General features: G+C 35.3%; 1 protein-coding gene and 1 long non-coding RNA gene across 8 annotated transcripts; one reads left to right on the top strand and one right to left on the bottom strand.

Annotated features, from left to right (window-relative positions):
- LOC109713347 lies at window positions 7-4,588 on the top strand. 4 transcript variants are annotated; one of them, XR_002217087.1, is made up of 6 exons: window positions 7-607; window positions 3,260-3,390; window positions 3,549-3,684; window positions 4,102-4,176; window positions 4,253-4,322; window positions 4,403-4,588. It is a non-coding gene; the product is annotated as an uncharacterized LOC109713347 (long non-coding RNA). The 4 variants fall into 4 exon arrangements; XR_002217086.1 differs by having other exon boundaries at window positions 4,248-4,322; XR_002217085.1 differs by having other exon boundaries at window positions 4,102-4,181.
- LOC109712362 (protein DETOXIFICATION 46, chloroplastic-like) lies at window positions 7,178-17,608 on the bottom strand. 4 transcript variants are annotated; one of them, XM_020235895.1, is made up of 11 exons: window positions 17,147-17,607; window positions 16,957-17,051; window positions 16,371-16,479; window positions 13,530-13,585; window positions 12,426-12,481; window positions 10,515-10,653; window positions 9,689-9,826; window positions 9,480-9,542; window positions 8,920-8,988; window positions 8,710-8,820; window positions 7,182-7,424 (listed from the first exon to the last, which is right to left on the bottom strand). In XM_020235895.1, exons 1-11 carry the CDS (start codon window positions 17,574-17,576, stop codon window positions 7,407-7,409), a joined length of 1,284 nt encoding a protein of 427 aa, XP_020091484.1. In that variant the 5' UTR covers window positions 17,577-17,607; the 3' UTR covers window positions 7,182-7,406. The 4 variants fall into 4 exon arrangements, with proteins under 4 accessions (XP_020091487.1, XP_020091484.1, XP_020091486.1 ...); XM_020235897.1 differs by lacking the exon at window positions 7,182-7,424 and adding an exon at window positions 7,886-7,915; XM_020235896.1 differs by lacking the exon at window positions 7,182-7,424 and adding an exon at window positions 8,017-8,594.

Below are 19,970 nucleotides of genomic sequence, written 5' to 3'. Positions count from 1 at the left end.
ATGAATAATTGCAATTTTAATTCACTTTAGAGAAAGAATTTGGGTTTAATTTAGATTCTTTTTTTCAAATTTCTTTTATAGAGTAGCTTCAACTTTCCTATGTTCGTTCTCGGCTTTGTGCTTAATTTACAAGTATTATCCACAAAATATTTGCTTCTATTAGACTGTTTAGCCTTAAATATTTGTAGCTATTTGTTACGTTCTTCTATTTTCTTTCTTTCCTTTGAGGCGATGATGACAAGTAGAGGAAAGTGGAAAACATTTTGGCTTCGAACAAATGAAAGTTTGGACGGCCTACTCATAGGCAACCACTTCCTATTGTTCTTATCCTCGATGGCTACTGTTGATGGCCTTAATCCTAGAAAAGCTGTAGCTGTTCATCCTGGGTTTTGGTTCTCACTGTTTGTGCATTTGTTGCTCTTGGTTATCAACTGTTCCTGTCACTATCCTATACTCATGACTATCTGTTATTCTTATCCTTGGTGGCTGCTGCTCATGACCTTAATGTTTGAAAGCTGTAGCTATGCGTGTTTGGCTATGGTTGTCGCAGGTTGTTCATTAACTGCTCTCGGTACTCCGCTGATCCTGCCACTACCTTTTACTCATGGTTGGTATTACTGATTCAACTTAACTGAGCCTTACCTTTTTTTTGCATTTTCTAATGAATGTTTCAAATTTGTATTAATTTTACTTTGGCATGGTTTTAATATTTGTGTCTGTGTTAGGACATTTGAGTTTAAATAGTTTGTGCTATTTGTTCCACCTTTTAGTATTCGTATGATCTATATGGCTAAAACTGCTTTTATTAGCTTCACATAGTTCGGTGCTTCATGGTGTTTCTTTTAAGTTGAATCTTACTTTTTTGTGTTGTAGTTCCTGCTTTCTATTTATATAGCTCAATACTTCTTGATCTTTCTGCTATTTACATGAAGCCTAATTTTTTGTTATTGATTTCCTACATTCTTCGCTCTATTCTACGCTGTTTTAATCGATCGAAACAGTTCTAGATAAGCTGAAACTATCTGTTCTCTTTGCTTCATTCTACTTCAATAACTGTTTTTGGGGGCTTATTTACATGGTTTGATTATGTAACTTTACAATATATATTACATATGTTGGCTAATCGATCACTGATAACTCTTTCGCAGTAAGAATTGGAAGCTCACTTTCATTGTTTTACATATTGTATTTGCATTTCCTGCTTTACTTTACCTTGCTCTTATTTTCACATGTTTTAATATTGTCTATCTTTTTCCCTTTTGTATTTTGTAATATATACATACTTTACATACAGCTTTTGATTTGTCTTATTATTGTCTCATTAGTTTGATTCATCCTCTTTACTTTACTATTAGTTGTCTACACTTTTCTTAAACTGATCCCCTCCCTTCTTTTTCCAACACCAAAATTTTTTGGGCATACTTTTCACACTGATTCCTAAAGAAAATACAGGCTGTATGTTAGACGGCCATCTATCTAAGCCTCTTTAGAAGTCCTGCAGAAGGAACTTTACGTAATTTTTTTACATTACGCTTTTTCTTTGTGTTTTTGTGTGCTATTTATTTCTTTGTTTCTATAGATTACTTATTTTTGCTATCCGGTTTTGTTTACCCTGCTTCTGTATATATATATGAATGGTTTATTCCCATTTCCATAGGCTAATTTATTATGGAGTTTCGCATTTTCCTTGCAACCATCGATTTTATACTTCAGTTTTTCGGATTTCGTTGTTCACTCTGAACTTATTTTGATTGATTTAATGTATTTTCACAGTCCTCTTCTTTTTTTACCCCGCCCCCACTCTTCTCTTCTTTGCGGACATTAGTTTCATCTTTCTGAGGCTGTTGGCATTTCCCCAAAAAGCTCTTTTTTGGTCATTGATTTCTCGAAAAACTATCTGGTTGCTGATTTATTGTGGAGTTCCTCATCTTTCTTGCAAGCATCGATTTTACGCTCCAGTTCTCGATTTGCTGTCGTTCGCTGGTGCATTTTTCAGGGCTCTTTTCCTAAATTCTAACCTTTTATTTAGAATTCTAACCTCTCAGAATTCAGAAATCTGAATTCTAGAAGCCTATTGGTGAAATTTAGTATATGAAACGATTGAATCTCGGTATGCTCCTAGCCTTCATTCCAAAAAAAATTCAAGGCTCTTTTCCTGAATTCTAACCTTTTATTGAGAATTCTAACCTCTCAGAATTCAGAAATCTGAATTCTAGGAGCCTATTGGTGAAATTTAGTACGTGAAATGATTGAATCTCAGTATGCTCCTAGCCTTCATTCGAAAAAATGAACTAGAAACCTGGTCTTTTCAGTTTGATTTTAGTATTTGATTTGTTTCTCTTCAGTGTTCTCAAATTTGCAATGTCAAATTAAATGATTTTAAGTTCTATCTTTTATACTTTAGATTACTATCGTGCGCAATAGAACATTTGACTGTTGAGATTGTTCAGTTGATGGTCTCCGATATAAGCTTGGCAATTGGGTGGGCTACATAATTCATCAACACAATTCGAAATTCCATCGAGAAATCTGAATTCAGCTCAATTAAGCTAGGCAATATGTTGAAATCAGCATATTGAATTCAGATTTCGGCTAGGTGATTCAGAATTGAATATGTTGAATTCTAAATGCGACATATTTTGATTTCCTCCTGCATATGTTGGATCCAGATATGCGTCGTTTGTGATAATGTTTTGTTGCTTTTGGGGTACTTTGCTTTCCTCGCTTTTAGTCCAGTCCTCCTATTTTTTCGGAGTTTCTCTTCACTTCTTTTGTCCCATGCTATGATGACCTTCCCCTTGAATGTGAGATATTTGCGATAATTGAGAATGGGCCAGGCCTTCTTGGTTGGTGATAGGGGCACTTTCGATGGCCTACTTCTTTACTGGTGATAGGGGCACTTTGGATGGCCTACTTCATAGGCAACCAGTTGGCCTACTTCTTCACTGGTGGTAGGGACACTTTGGACGGCCTTCTTCCTAGGCAACCAATTGCTCTTATTTGTGCTAAGAATGCTTTCAGTATACATGTCGGTTCTAACTCAGTCTCCAGTATTGAGTGGGCAGGTTTCGGCACCAATCTAATAATGTTCAATGGTCGGGGGAGTCTGAGCAAAATATATTTATTTTCGCTATTCGGTTTTCCTTACCTTGCTTCTATATATATATGAATGGTTTATTCCCATTTCCATTGGCTGATTCGTTATGTTGTTTCTCATCTTTCTCCGTTGTTCGCTAAGAACTCTCTTCATTCGAAACAGCATCTCTATAGGTGCTTCTGGTGATTTATTCAGTCTTCTCGGAGCAATGCTGTCGGAGCTTCTCACTAACTGGACCTTATAACCACACAAGATTTATCTTTTCTCTCTCATTTCCTTTTCGAGGCTCATGAGTAAGTTTTCTGCAAGCTGATTTTTTTCGACTTACTTCTACAGCTCGGAGCTTTAATAACTCTTTTGGCCATGATTGCGATCAGCTTGGCCCTCGAAATACTCCCACATGTAGATAACTTTGCACATATTGGGGCATTTCTCACTAGCTTTCTCTTAGGTTTTGTACTGCTGCTCGAACCTCAGTTTGCATAGTTGGAACGGCACAATCTGCCTCCTGGAAGGAAGGTCCCACAAAGACATAAGGCTTACCAGTTAATATTATTGGTTGTTGCGCTCACATTGATCATAGTTGGGTAAGTATGCTCTTATACTAAGTTTTTACCAACTGATTGTGTCGGAAAATGACTTTTTATTGTCTTAGGTAGCTGCAATTTGCAAATTCTGAAAATTTCCCTTCCACTTCAGCCCAGTTGATGCTTTTTTAACAACAAATCCCTCTCTTTAGTTCTACTTGCTTTGCCTATATTATTATGAGAATCAATCTACATATAACTTGGTCTAAGCACAACTCAACTCAACTCTGCATCTATTGAAAGCTCTTTTTGTGAAATTGTAAGATTCTAAGTCTAGATGCATAATTCACTTTGAATAGTTTGACAAAGATATCCGAACATATATTTTCTATTTACTGTTTTTTTGTTTTCGTTTTTTTCCTGTATCTTGGTTGATATATGCCTTACATGAAACTCATATTTTCTCTCATAATGCAGTTTTACTGTTGGGCTGATAATACTATTCCGTTGGGCGGATGCGAATGATCATTGCCAATGGTGTCATTATGCAGCGTAAGGTACAGAAATTTGATTATTGCCACTGGTGTCATTACTTCCTATTTGATGCAACCCTCGCCACGCAGGACAGTCCACTTCATAAAATCCATCGTCATTTGCAACACACCTGGGCCAACTTTGTGGCAATCTTTTATTACAAAGTATGAGACGAAATGGTTCAAATTACCCAATCTTTAGTTTGGTCAAATGTTAAAGCTTCTAAAAATGCAAGTTTTTGCAGGAATCTTATTGCGCTTCCTATACTCTATTTCTGCAAGCATGGAAGCATTAGTTTTTGCTCAGCTTACTGTCAAAACAGCCTTATTTGCTTTTGTTATGTATCTCAGATAGAAAAATATAGTTTCTTATAAAGTTTTTATAGTCCTAATTTGTTTTACCGTGTAATATAATTTGTTGTTGTCTTCAATTATATGATTTGATTCGGATACTACATATCTTGACTTTCGAAACTTTATCTGGCCCTTTTTTGTGCAATTATTCTTTTTGTTTTAATATGATTGCCAAGCAACGTTTTATATGAATTCGCAATCTAAATTGTAGATTCTAAGTTCTAAATTCTGAATTCTCGAAATTGTTTTGTGGGTGAGACCCTAATGTGGATAGCCTTTTTTCGCATCATACACAAACAACTTTCCGGCAAGTTCAGAACTATAGTAGCGGTGTAGCCTATCAATGACCATCCTGCCTAACTCCTCACCCTCAACAGCTCAGTTGTCCTCAGATTTGGTCGAAATTCAAAAATAAGAAATAAACTGGCTAGGGGAGTTTGAGCAAAGTATATTTATTTTTCCTATATTAATTCTTCATGGAATTTCGAATTGTCTAGCTGAATTCCGGATTGCTTAGCAGAACTCTAAATTATCTACCTGAATTCTGGATTGGGAATTTAGAATTCAGAATTGCAGCGAGTTATTCGATGCATATAAAAGTTTAAAATTCAAATTTTGGATCTGAACTACATCAGAAAATTTGATGCATATAAAAGGATAGAATTCAGAATTTAGAATTGCATCACCGATATTCCAGAATTCAGAATTCTGCAAGGTTAGAAATATATAAAAACATTTAGAATTCAGAAGAATTCCATATAAAATCTAATATTTAAAATTTAGAAACTGAAATTTTAAATTTAAAATTGTAAACATTTAAAATTTAGTTTTAGTAATTAAGATAAAATATAAGATTTTTAAGTTTTAAATTTTAAATTTCAAATTTCAATATTTTAAATATATATTAAATTATAAATTGTTTTTAAAAAAAAAACAACTATTAAATTTCAAATATTGAAATTTCAATTTCATATGTTAAAATTTAAATTTTAAGCTTCAACATTTTATATTCTAAATTTAAATTTAAATTTTAGATAATAAAAAATTTTAAATTTTAAATGTTTAATTATTCATTTTGTTTTTACTTAAATTTTATAATCAACTTTAGCAAACAATGTTGAATAGTCTATTCAAAAAATTTCAGAAATTGCGTAAATTTCCCACCACGAAGCGCGGGCTTTCACTATAGGTTATAATGATTGAAACTTATATAACTGATGTTTTGGCCAAATTTTTAGTTCGCATCCCTTTTGAGGATCCTATTGGCTAAATTTTCAGTCTGCATATTTTTTTGAGGATTCTTTGGATTCCGTTTCTTTATTCATTTGTCATGGTCTATTATAGTATTTTCATTAAGCAGAATAGAACCGTCTTGAAGCTTTTGTTTTGATGGTCAAAATTTTTTTTCTGCTTTGTGCCGAATCAAGAGTTTTAGTTTTCTCTTTATCTTTGTTGAACACTATCTACTAAGATTACTGCTGGCAAAAAAAAATCATGTAAAAAAATAATTATGTAGCAATCATGTAAATTTACATTGTTCTAGCATTTCCTTAATTGACAATACGGACTTATTTGAGTGCCATTTCACAATAGAACTCACAGGTTAGTGCAAAGCCAAGATTGTTAGATAATATCATCACAACGATAATCCAACATTTTCCACAACTAAATAATTCTATTATCTCAACAAAATTTTTTATTACTAGAGAATTCCACCTTTACTATAGCAACAAACAGTTGCACCTATTATGGACTGTTCAATTATCAAGCAGTTCTTTTTCCATAACAAGCTTTAGCTTCATGTCTGTTATCAATTATGTAATTCTTAGGCGTCAAACATTCCTTTTTCCATAACAAATTCTGTCAGTCAGTCCTTTCCTCATAAACTTACAGTACCCTTGATTTTTTGCTAGGTTCAAAAATAGGCCTCTTTTTCCTGGGCCTCTTAGGTTGCAGTCTCTTTTTTTTCAAACGAATCAAATAAACTCAGAAGGAAACAACAGTTTATAACATGAGTATGAGGCATAGAAGAGGGAAATACATAAAAATTATATCAAACTCCTTTCGTATGCCTTCTCTGAATTGCCTAGCTAAATTCCAAAATACCTAGCAAAATTCCGAATTGCCTACCTGACTTCAAAATTCAAATTTCGGAAATCTGAACTGGATCGTAAAAGTAAGAGTAGGTCAAAAAATATAAATTCTGAATTCTGAAGACCAAACATTCAAAATTCATATAAGTTACCTTTTATATGAATTCCGAATTCTGATTCATATTTTAATACGACATCTATTCATGATTCACATTATTTTGTTTATTATACTAAATTTATATAAATTTCCCGCGGCGTAGCGCGGGCCTTCACTAGTAGTATTTAAACTCCATGGAATTTTTTTACTATGCGTCCAAACGGGGCCTAAGTGTTTGGATGGTTCAAATTTCATAATATAACTTTTCTTATAGTTAAAACTATACCCCAAAAATAGAGTAAAGTAAACATCTACTATTATTTCTATATTTTGAAACTACAATGAGCTCTAATCATGTCTCACCCTCCCCCTCTCACGACCCCCTCTAAACTGAGTCCCCTACCTCCAACTCATGCCCATCTCCCCTCCAACCCATGCCCCCTCCCTTCCTCCCTCCAAACTGAGCGCCCTACCCGCGTCATCGTCACCAACAAGGCTTCCTCCTTCGCCACGCCCTTTTTTCTCTTTCTATTTCTCTAGACCTAATCATAGTCAAAGAGGCGTTCCCTCCGACTGGTAAAGCTCCTTTCTCTCTCTCTCTCTCTCTAGATTTAAGATGTTAATGTAATAATCCAACCGGTCATGCAATTAATTACCAAATGTACAGTTTGAGGAAGCAGAGGCAATGTAGTACTTCATTGGTCTTCAAGAATCAAGAATGTCCTAGATTTGCATCAGATATACTTTAGATCTTAGCTCAAGGAGAACAAAGCATAAGAAATCAAGTGATCAGAAAATCCTGCAGAATTACAGGGGGTATCCAAACAGTCCGAAAAGTAAAAACATGTAATCCTATAGAGTTACAGGATTCCCTATTTTCTCTATACATAAACTACAATTTGTAAACTCTATGGAGTTTTCTTACTGTGCATCCGCATAGGCCCTTATTTATTCTGTTTTGTTCTTTTCTTCATACGGCTTAATTTAGTGAATTTTATTGTGACTGTCGCTTTATCTACTTCTTCATTGAGTTCTATAGCCTTTCATATTTGTTGTTCTTGCAGGTATATGGCGCCTGTTAGGTCTCGGGTTTGAGGCGTGACAATACCAGTGGCACATAAATCCTTGGCTATAATTTATAAAATTGTGTCGATCTTGTAGGGTTTGAAAAGGCTAGTGTTTGTTTGGTCTACTATCTTCTAAATCTGTTTCATCTACAAATCAAATGTCAGAATCTGTCAAAACTCCCCAAAAAAAATAATAATACAAACAAAAGCTGAATTGCTTGAAAGTTGATGTTTTATTTTCAATTCATAAAATTTATGCAAAATAAGATATATTTTTCCAGTTTTCATCAAATTGCTCTCCAAGTGAATGTGCTTTTCCATCACATATTCAGAATACTTTTCATCACTAATACAAGATTACATTAGGATCAAATCCTTTTGTCACTCTATTTTCAATAATGTGGCATGAACAAAGATTGCCGTGCCAATTAGCACAGTCTGACATGGTCTGCACATGCCACCTATGCCCACCGTGCAAATAGGTATAGCCCTTGCCAACCGTGCAGACATATAAAAACGGTTTTGTGCTAAAGCATGTCGGCGTCCCTCATGCCCATTGCACAAAAATACTTGTGCATGAACAATATTACTAGCGCATGGTGTTGACTAACTGTAAAGATGTGTGGCAATGATTGGCTTGTTTCTAGGCTTTTGTTTAGCAGCCTTCTTATATTTGGTTGTTCCACACACTTAATTAATTTTTTGAAGGTTAGAGGGGAAACAAGAGATCAGTTGAGCCTCTGAGGTTCAATTTTTTTAAAACTAATAAAAAGGCATGAATAAAGGGAGATATAGTGCCACTAAGAAATTACGTCCCAGGCCCTTCCTATTCCCACCAAAAAAAAAAAAAGAAAAAGAATATTAAATCAAAATCTTCTGAAAGTTCCCATGAGGTTTAATCTAAATTAAATAGAAAATAATAAGCAGTGGGGAGTACAGACCTTCACCAAACTGCGATTGACTCCATGTATCAACTCCGGCATGAATGATTGTGCAGTTTGTGAGAGAGGCTCACCCCAAACAGTGCACATGCAGAACACATTAATCATAACCTACATATTAGTAAAAAAACAATGCATCGTACCTCCATAATACCATACACGAAAGAAATTCTGATAACAAGAAGTGCTTTGTGAGCTCAAGACAAAAACCTGATGAGCTGCAAGAGTGATTGTTCCCATCGATGTTGCAAAATATGTAAGGAGCGAATAAAACGCGACCTAAACATTTATTTGCCACATTGTCAGATATTTTAACAAAAAATAGATAGAGATATTCATACATATACCCGAGGATTTAAGTGTCTATCAGCGCGGGCCGCATCCACTGTGTCATATCGTGCCAACAAAATATCCGCACGATACAGCCCCAGTGCAAATGGCACAGCTCAAAATCCTCTATTTTTAAAATTAGTAAGTAATTTTCTCAATAAAATTCAAAAGATTTGATAAAGATACATAATAAACAATTAGAATATTTTGTTGCTAAAGAAAATAAATATTTCATGTCATTTTGTGTCGGCACACATGAATGTTTTGTGACCGGCACACATCGGCACAGCCAGGCACGCATTGTGTCATACCGTGTCAGTTAGTTTTTTGGCACAACCCATGCCACAGTACTTATTCTTGCATATGCCCCTACAAAATTATCCTCTAACATATATATTCCTATAAAATCTGAATTCTCAATTGAAAACTCAATTTCTTACATAAGAAAGAGCCCCCCCTTGAGAAACTTTTTCTAATACAAAGCATACAAAGCCTCCTTTACCCTGTGCATTGGACAACTCCTCAATTAAAAATAAAAGATTTTTTGTAACCAATTGGACATTGAAGGAGTATATATGAAAAATCCAGATATTAAAGGGCTATATACATACAAAGACATTTATAAGTAAATCAAGAATCTTCATAAAACCTTTGATGTCATTGTTACAAAAACAGGAGCTGCAATCTCAAATATCTGGAAAAGCTCTCCAACCGACGGGATTGACATTGAGAAAGCCTGGAAACCTGTTTTGTTCAGAGTTTGCATCATCATAAAAGCTGCAACAACCTGGAAGTTGCACAAGAGTTGTATCAGATCAAAAAGATAGCACCATAGTCTTTTTAGTCAAAAAATGCAATTTTCAGTGCATTCAGGACAAATGTTATTGGGGGCCCAGTGAGCACATGCCTGGGGCATGCTCACAAAATAAGCAGTGAAAATATGTCCTACACAACTTGCACATAGACAAGGCAATACTTTTGGGGCATACGTGTTCATAGATACTAGTGTAACGACAAAAACCTTATAAAGAAACATGATTCAGTTTAAAATCTGTACAATGACCTAAAGCCAATTTTTCACAACATGATGTAACTTCTTCCTTCAGTGCTATGTACATTCTTACAGCTACACAGCTCCTCAACTGTGGCTGAACATGTTCTATTGGTTCACGTGTACTTCTCTTAGTTCAAGTGATCACTTTCTTGTAGCACTGATTAAGGGACCAAACAGAGCTTTCTTCAAAACAGCTAAATGGGTGCAAATTATGTAGGTTCAACATATTCAGTCAATTTTTTCAACAATTACTTGAAAAACTAGAGTAACGTCCCTTTCATCGTTGGCAGTTCCTAAAGCTTGCTCCGGTGGACAACTAAACTTTAAATAAGCATTATTCTTGTCAATTTGTGATATATATATATACTCATATATGTACGCATCGATATGCTTAATGTAATCCTTAAAAACGTTATCATACTTGTGAGACCATTGTTGCCAAAGCAGCACCAGCAATTCCATAACCACATATACTGCAAAGAAAAATATCACCAAAGCCATTGATGGCACTAGCAACAGTCAAAGCCTTCAAAGGACCCCATGAATCTTTCATGCCCAAACTGCAACACAAAAAATAGACAAGAAAGACTTAGATCAAGAGTGATGTAAAATTTGAAATTTCAAAGCTGATAGGAAATAAAACATGGATGAACAGACAAGTAGTACATATTCACAACAAAAGAAACATTTAGAGATCATTCAAAGCTCTATTAAAGCCATAGATTTGGACATCAATAATAATATATGTTCTGAAAGAAATAAACAAGGTAGGTAGCATGCTACCTTTCTCTCAAGAAAATAATAATAATATATGCAGTAAAGCATTTAACAATCTATAAACCAAAAATCATTTGGTTTAAAATTTCCAAGTCAATATCTTGTGTGTTAAGTAAATAGAAAATGTGATTCTCTACTTCTGCTATGATCCAGACTTTGAAGCATCAAATTTTGGTGAAATTCAGTCTATGGTACATAGTGCAGATTATGCCTACAAGTTCAAATTTCCTATTTATATGTTTTATCACTCTAGCACTTATACGTGCCTTTCATTTTTGTGATAGTTTGTGTAGACCACTATTTATGATTTTTTTTGCAGACTTACTGCAGATGAATCAACAATCAATCATCATTTGGCTCATGATTCCACTGGAAACGATTAAATAAGAAGCACAGGTTGAAGACGAGTTCATGTGTCTTCTGTCATAACTCACTTTAAATTATTACAACAAATGTTCAATAAACTGGTTCATGTGAGACTTATCACCTCCAAGCACTGTTGCCAAGGCAGTCAGGCAGTCCTAAACCTAAACCACTAAAGAGACTTAGTCAAGTTTGAAATAAAAAGCACTTCTAAAGTAAAATGAAAAGTAATTACTACTTTAGCTAATCCAGATCAAGAACAAGTTTAACCCATAGAACTACATTATGTAATTTAGAGGGGCATACTAGAAATGGAACATAGTGGACGACACAAATTGATTGGAAACTCTAGGTTCAGGTCAATTCAGTTCAGTTTGCTTTGACAAAGAGAACTTTATTGTGCTTCGGCCAAGTTTCTTTCAAAAGTCAATCAAACCAACAGAATGCACAACAGTAACATATGGGGTGCTTTTGCAGATAGTTTAACATCTTACTTGCAAACCTAACATTAAAATCTATCAAATAAATGTCATAGCCAAATTGACTCTGAATTGGTGTTCTCTACTAATCGAAGTTGGCCCTCAATTGACGGAATTCCTCGCTAAGTTTAGCAAAATCTCATCAACGATCTAAGATTTGATTAAACAGAGGGCCAAATGACAAAGAAACCATTTTTTTACAAATTAGCTCTTGATTTAATATACTTCCACAATGCAGTTATAGGAATAAAAAACCTGTAATAGATAAAGCTTTAAGTCTTTCCTAGTATATGACACTAATACACTATTTGCTGTTTTGGTGAAAGCAAGGGGTAAAACTTACAAATTTGACAAATCTGTTAATTTCAAAAATTAACCCCAAGTTATATCAAATTTCCACATAGGCACGTACAAATGTATATAGTAAGCTGAGAGAGTGTAGTCTTCAATATACCACTAGTTTGATTAACTTTTCTCAATAAATTTAAGAAAGTAAGATTTAGAATAGTGCTATATAAAAAGCCATCTTTTCTCAAAATTAACCCTCAATTTGTTGAGAATATTGAGAGTACTGTGAGTTTATGACGATCCCATGTAGGCACTATAAGTGCAAGCCTCTACTGACCATATGACATTTGCAATCGATGCCCAAATACTTGAGTAGTCAAGTGCTTGGTTCCTATGAAAAAAAAAATGACGGCCAAGCTTATTACCTAGCACTTTGAGCAACCATGCCAACAAGAATTGCAGGCCAAGCAAAACCTCTAATCTACAAGGGAAGAAGACAACATATAAGTCAATAGATGACAAACATTTCTTGTGTAAAAGATTCATTTATAAGCTAAAGAAAGCAAAGAAGGTATGTTCATAGCTGTAGATGATTGAAAGTGCTATGTACTCATTTGGGGTACAATGGAGTCCAAAAACACTCACTATAGTGAACAATTTTTGAAAAATTTTCAGATACCTAAATAGAACCTGATAACTAATTTCAGATACCATAATAAAATCTGATGATTTATATGACAACATGATAATAATAATGCATTAGATTTGCCAAATTATGTTTTCTATAACATTTGTTTGCAGGACTCAAAACAGTCTTCAACATAGGGATTAGGGATTCCCTTCTTCACATCTAGACGACATTTTTTATCCCCTGAATTCTTCGGGCATTGAACGGTATGTGTCACACGCCTTATCTCAAAAATGTACAGTAATCAGGCCTCCAGTATCTCTATTGATTATAAAATTTGAACATGATACAGAAGCCCAAGGTTCCCCCAAAAGTGGTTACCTCCAAGGGCCAATTCCATATACCCAATAATGCTTTTACGCAAAATAGGCAGATTGCAATGTGTATTGATCAAATGGTGGACTAAATATGAATAGTAAGGATAAAAAAGGTTAAGTAATATTTATCAACTCCAAGAAAAAAAGGCCATCAAAGAGGTTAATCCAATTATTACGCAAATATACAGGAATGAATGCCCATAACGGTCAAATCCACAAAGCCATGATTAAGAAACAAGTCTAACTGATTCTGCCAAAGGTAAATTAGCTTGTTGCTTTCTTGTTCAAGTTCAACAATTTATATTGGCATTAACGCATCAAAGTTGTGAGAATTTGACATGCTGAAGCAAGCATGACAGTGGTGAAATCATTACTTATAGTTCAAAGGATTTAGCCCCATGCTCAGGAGAACAAAACCTAATTATGGACTGAAATAAAGTTCCACAATCTACTACTTGAAGAGAAGAAACAGAATTTGAGATTTTGAATATCATGGAATACAAAATTATCCAAAAAACATATACCTGTGCATAGGTATTTGCAGCAGGAACTATATGAAGATTCTCTGGCCCAGTAAAAGCTGGAAAAGAAATAAGCAACAAGTGGTATTAAAATGCGATGAATGAAAACGTCATGAATTATAAAATAGCAATTGGTACAAGGAGCTATAAAAGCTTAACCAAAGATATGAGAATTGAAAGAAGTCGAAAGCATACACAAAGCATATTGTCAAGTCAAAACTAACTAAAATGAGCAAAAAGGCCTGCTTACCTTCCACATAATATGTCTAATATTTCAAAGTAAAAAGGGACCTCAAGATGCAAAATATATAGATGGTTTATGTTAGCATATGTAGGCCTAGGAAAGGCAGCATACTCCATAGGTGGCCAATGGTCTCAATCAAGGTAAACAAATCAAGAAAAGGAGAGGCTCTCTAAGCTTGCATAGTTAGAAGGTACAGAGGTTTTAAATATAGATGATTCCATAGAAGCTAAAGATAAAAATACACTATTTCTAAAGGTTGATAAATATAAACTATTTCTAAAGGTCTAGAAGACTGATAACATCCATGTACATTCGCTACTTCTCTCCTATATATTGGAGAGGAAGGTGGAAGAACAACACAAAGGGAAAATCAGAAAATAGGACAGAAGCAACAGAAACTGGATATATGAAGAGAGAAAGATAACCTAATCTCTGATGAAAGAACAATTTCCTACCCCCATCAAAACTGAACCAATTTCTGATTTGATTTCAATGATCAGTGTTGCATAAATGATTCAAAATACGAAGGCTGAATTTCCTTAATAAGAAATAGAACACTATAGAACACTTGCAAAATCTAGACTGGTAAGGCTTGTGAATTTAACATGCTTTTTCAATATTTAAGGTCTTAAATAGACGCAAGATGTTTTGCATAAGTGTGACACACTTTGATTCTGTCAACACTTGTGAAGTGATATTCCGTGTGTTAATCATTGCAATAGGACAACTCTATTTCACCAGCATACAAACCATTGGAGTGTTGAAATGCATTATGTCAATAGCCTATCAGCGAATCTATATGACAACGAGTAAATCAGTGGAGCAGTGACATAATAATTATAATTTTCTTAAATACATTACAGATTCACACATGCCACCTATCTATCATACATACACACAGACACATATCCCTTCAATTTAACCAATACCCACAGACACAAAACACTTTTTTTTTTACCTCACCAAGATTCCAAATGAAATTCCAGCTTTGTTTTTACTTTTTGACAAGCTCCTCAACTTTCACTTTTGGCAGTTTCAGAGGTGTCCAGAAGTTGATGATTCTGGAGAGCTTCATGGCTAAAATATCTCCAAATATTTCGCAAAGATGAAAATTGTTGTACAGCAATAATTATAATAAAGTTTAATTCACCACATTTTTACACATCAAAAGTGAGTTTTAGACAACTTTATAAACAACATGCAAAACTGCAGGTTGTCATCTCTCAAATAAATTAATATATGATAGAACAGACAGTATATAAGATCCATGTGAATAAAATCCAGCACCATATGATAGTTCCGACCAATTAGGATCGCCTATGTTTCTAAGGCTAAGCCTTCTTTATGGTCATTCTAGCCAAAACAGAAATTTTGAATTCCAATTGGCTCTAATCCTACATTCAGAACTTCATCAAACCATTATCCTAATCCAATTTGATATATTTTGATTAAAAATCATGCTATTGAGATATCCCTTTTGGCCGGTCATTCTATGTTGGGAGACCACTTGAGGATTGGGTAGCATATGGATGTTCAACTTAGCATAGATTTTGTGACATTTATACCAAATAACTGTTAAGTTCTAAGAATATTTTGCTATATTTTCAAGGCAGTTTCCAATCTCTTGCAAGAAGTACTCTGCTTTTAAATTGATATTCAAATACCAATCATCTATCTTTACTAGCATGGACATCATAGCAGCTATATTATACTGGATTATCCAAGCACCCAAGGCAATCTTCTACCAAGATGATTTTTGTCTAAATCTAACAGAAACAAACTGGCATAAGCGTAATGCATCATCAGTGTACATGGATCAGCAAAGCTCTTTTGGCTCATAGAAAGCAACTTCCATTGCACGCTATCCCTAATTCAGCAAGAGATAGCCAATTTGCAACTTCCTGATCATCTTGAGATCAAACCTTCAAAAGTTGGCACAAATCTCATGCAAGGAACATGAGGCATGAAGATGCTTGAAAAGGTGTAAGTTGATTTGTTTCGTACATATATGTTTGCAAATTTTCGTTACAACATGGATATGTATAACTGATTTATTTGCCTGCCAAGTACACAAAAAAGTGCTGCCTCAGCGGCCTCAATACTCACAACTCAAGAGGGGGAAAAAAAAAGGCTCAAATTTTAGAAGAATAAAAGTTCTCAAAACAATGTAAGAATTATCAAGTAACAGAAAAAAAAATGAGATAGACACCATAAGATGCGGATTTTTTAGTGCAATAGTCTTCTCCTAAAATTTTCTTCTAAAAATAAACCTGTTAAATTTTTATTTGTAAGTATAGTCCTATAAAAGCGGTAGACCATTCACCGCTTTTAAAAGCGGTGAACCATTCACCGCTTTCTTTCTTTTTCTCACTTCTTTCCATATTTTTACGATGGTAAAAGCGGTAAATGGTTCGCCGCTTTTATTCTTTTTTTACTTCTAATGAGAAGTTATGAATGCGGTGAATCACTCACCGCATTTAAAGATCTATTTTTATAATTATTTTTTAAAAAAATTTATTTTTACAATTATAAAAATTGATAGGATTATTTATAAAAAAATTTCATAAGATGCCATAGTCATGAACTTCTCAACAACTTACCAGCCAATATTTGTGGACCAAGCAATCTTGTAAACATAAACATTCCCAAGCCACAAGCAAAAGCAACAAACAGCAATATTGATATTTGATGTTGCACTAATTCTTTATCCTGCATTTTATGATACATAATAAATGTCTGCAAGCATCTGAAAATACAAATAAAAAAGATACATCAAAATAATCTCTTTATGGTGCAACTGGTCGCATACAGTTGTGATGCTACAAAATTTAATTTACCAATTAAGTATAGCAATAAAATAATACACAATCTTACATGTGCTCGCCGGTTAAGAAGTAATAATAAAAAAAAAAACGATTGCCACTAACTCCCATGGAATAACCAAAAAAATACTCCAGAAAAATGTACTTTGGTGCTTGAAAGTTGAAACACTATATTGTGAGGTATCAAGAAAATTTTAAGTTAAAGATATAAGAGCAGAAGGATAATCATCACGAAGGGAAGCATCTTTGGTTAGTTAAGAACTCAAAGATCATAACCATCACAAAGAGGTTCATGAAAGCATGATCCACATATAAGTTCCATTTTAAGCACCATAGCAAAAGGGGAAAAAAAAAAAGGGAGTACCTTTTTAGCTAGTGAAGTAGCAACCATATTGGAAGTAGCAATGGATAGGAACATAAATATATAGGAGAGGTAGTCGCAGAACACCGTCGCCGGCCCTATCTTATACAAATAATCGGGAATGTTATCAGAAACCTAAGATCGTGATTAAGAACAGCATCAAGAAATCAACTAAGCAGTAGTAATTGATTACCCAATGCGGCGAGCTCCAGGGAGCTCCCTTGTCCAATAACCATTGTATCGATCAAGCTCATTAGAGGCCCGCATATCCAGAGACCCGTCGCCGGCCCCGCGAAGAGGGCGATCTCCTTCATCTGCTTCCAAATGCTCGTCGAATCCGACGGCGCCAGCTCCGCAGCGGCGGCGGCGGCACCGTCGTCGGTCGGGAGAAGCGGAGCTAGGCCGGAATCGCTTCCCGGAGCGTGGGAACGAGAAATTGGGCGGAGTCGGGGAGCGCCATTGGAGTGTGGGGTTCGAGAAAGAGGGTTTGAGGGAGAGGGAGAGGGAGAGGGGAGATGGGGGAAGGAGGAGGAGGAGGGGATGGAGCGAGGAGAGGTGGTGGGGGAGAAGCGAAGGAGAGAGGAGGAGAAGGAGGAGGAGAAAGCGAGGAGGCGGAGCGCCATCGGGGAGTGAGAGGCGGCGGGAGGGAGGGAGAAGGTTTCCGTTTTTTTNAATAATAAAAATTATTATGTGATAATAAAAAAAATATTTTAATTAATATTATTTTTTTTTTAACAAATAAAAAAATATACTATATTATCAATTTTAATTATAGTACATATTAAAAAACAAAAGCTAGAGAAAAAAAATTATGGACCAAAGTAAATACTCAAGTAAAAAGCAAAATTCAATCCTACTCTATTATCTATGAATTGGTGTGCAAAACAATTTATATTTACATATTGATGTAAATAACAAAATAATAACTAAAATTGATATAAAAAATTACAAATGACATTAATATTTAATCATATAATGAGATCAACTAAACTTTCATACTTTACACAAATTAGAGTAAGCACACGTATGTGAGAGATATTGTAACGACCCAGCCCACTAGCAACAATAACTCACTGGGCCCAAAATGCTTAAGCTTAGTTATTATTACTAGTGTCTAAGTCTCTTATAAACCCAATGACAATCCCTTTTCCATCCAATGTGGGACAATGTGGGACTATTGGGGTGTCACAGACTCCCCCCGTTAAGGCTTGACGTCCTCGTCAGTCCAATCACACATACAGCCCAAGATCACCAGGCGATGTGAGACTCGTCTCGCTAACCCGTCATCCAGACCTTGGCTCAGCTGAGACTCGCCACACATGTCCAGCTGGTAAACCGGCTCTGATACCAACTGTAACGATCCAGCCCACTAGCAATAATAATTCGTTGGGCCCAACCACCGGCTCAAAATGGTTAAGCATAGTTATTATTACTAGTGTCTAAGTCTCTTATAAACCCAATGACAACCCCTTTCCCATCCGATGTGGGACTATTGGGATGTCACAGATATACAAACTTTTAAGATTCAAAAATATATAGATGTTGGTCTTCAAAAAAATATAAAGAAAAAAAATTTTGTTGCATAAAGATGGAAAGTAGTTCTCCAATAACAATATAGATAAATTGTTAGATAAGTGAAATGATAAATATCATAATATTAGTGAATTTTTTCAGAAAAATATCTAAATTTATTTTTTTTAAAAAATGACAGAGTTGAATTGTTGAAAAATTGTAAATTTTGAAATAACATGAGGAAAAATAAATCGCTCACCTATTTTAAGTTCTGAAACACTTCTTTAAAAACTATATTGCTTGTAGTTTTGGATAACAAACCATTTTTATCACAAATTAGAATATTCAATCCGTCCTTACTTCAAATTTTAGATATTGCAATATATAACTGACCATGACTGAATATCGGTCTAGGTAGATATAAGCCAACATGCGATAACGATTGATCTTGACTCTTGTTTATTGTCATAGCAAAACAAACAGTCAACGAGAATTGTGTGAGGACTGAGATTTTTACAGTGCAACTAAACTCTCTGTTGATGATGTTTATGTGTGTAATTTAATTACATAAGCACTCGTCAAGTTTCAGGAGAAAATGAGCTAAAATGGAGAAGTAACGCGATTATTAGTTTTCACTTAAGTGAATAGTAACTCTGGTTTTCCGGAGAAGCCGCGGAGTAGAGTTGGCTTCTGGCACGTATTGGACTCCGTTCATAGCGATCCAATAGCTCGTTTCGATCGGTTCAGCTATTCTGGAACCAATGGCACTGACAGATTTCAAATCTGATGCACGGTTTTCGAGATAAAGGGATTTTATCGAAAAGAGGGTTTTCGCTCTTTGCTGTTCTTGCATAATGAGACTCCTCGTGCTCTGTGTTTGTGACCTAGAGTAAGGTGAGGGATGTTACATGTACCTACTAGTAGTAAGATATTCAAATTTGAATTTGAATCTAGGATTTAGCGGGATTACACATTGGTATATGTGTGTGGTTTTTGGAATTTGGAGAGCGGACGGGTTTCGTCGCGAATCCGTGACCGATCGATGTGAACCAAAATCGTACGTTTATTGTCCCCGTCATGCTGAACGCGATGGCGCAATCGTTCGGAATCTGATGAACGGATTGCCGGATATCGCATGATGTTCGAAAAGGGATCTAAAGTGACTAATTGGAATTCTCGCAAAAGTCCCCATATTTTATGTACCGAATCGCACGAGATCGAATATGGAGGTGCGAATACGCCGATTGTTACCCACTATGAAGGACTGGGTAAGAAATACCAAGCTTCGTGGACTTTTGTGCAAAATTGCACTTTGTATACATTGTGCATCTAGGGTTTCTATGTACGAAACCCCAGATCTGGCCGACCTTGTCTCCCAACTGTGCCCTAACCAGTTTCAGCCCAACCCTTGTGCGCACCCCGGCCGCCGGCAGGTGCCCCGGCCGCCGGAAAACTAGCAACCCGGCCACCCCTCCATCATTCTTTCCAACCATCCTGCCGTGGAA

The sequence above is a fragment of the Ananas comosus genome, linkage group 7 (genome assembly GCF_001540865.1).
Source record: "Ananas comosus cultivar F153 linkage group 7, ASM154086v1, whole genome shotgun sequence".
NCBI lineage: Eukaryota > Viridiplantae > Streptophyta > Magnoliopsida > Poales > Bromeliaceae > Ananas > Ananas comosus.
Note: the sequence above shows the minus strand (reverse complement) of the source record. Positions and strands in the feature narration are given on the sequence as shown.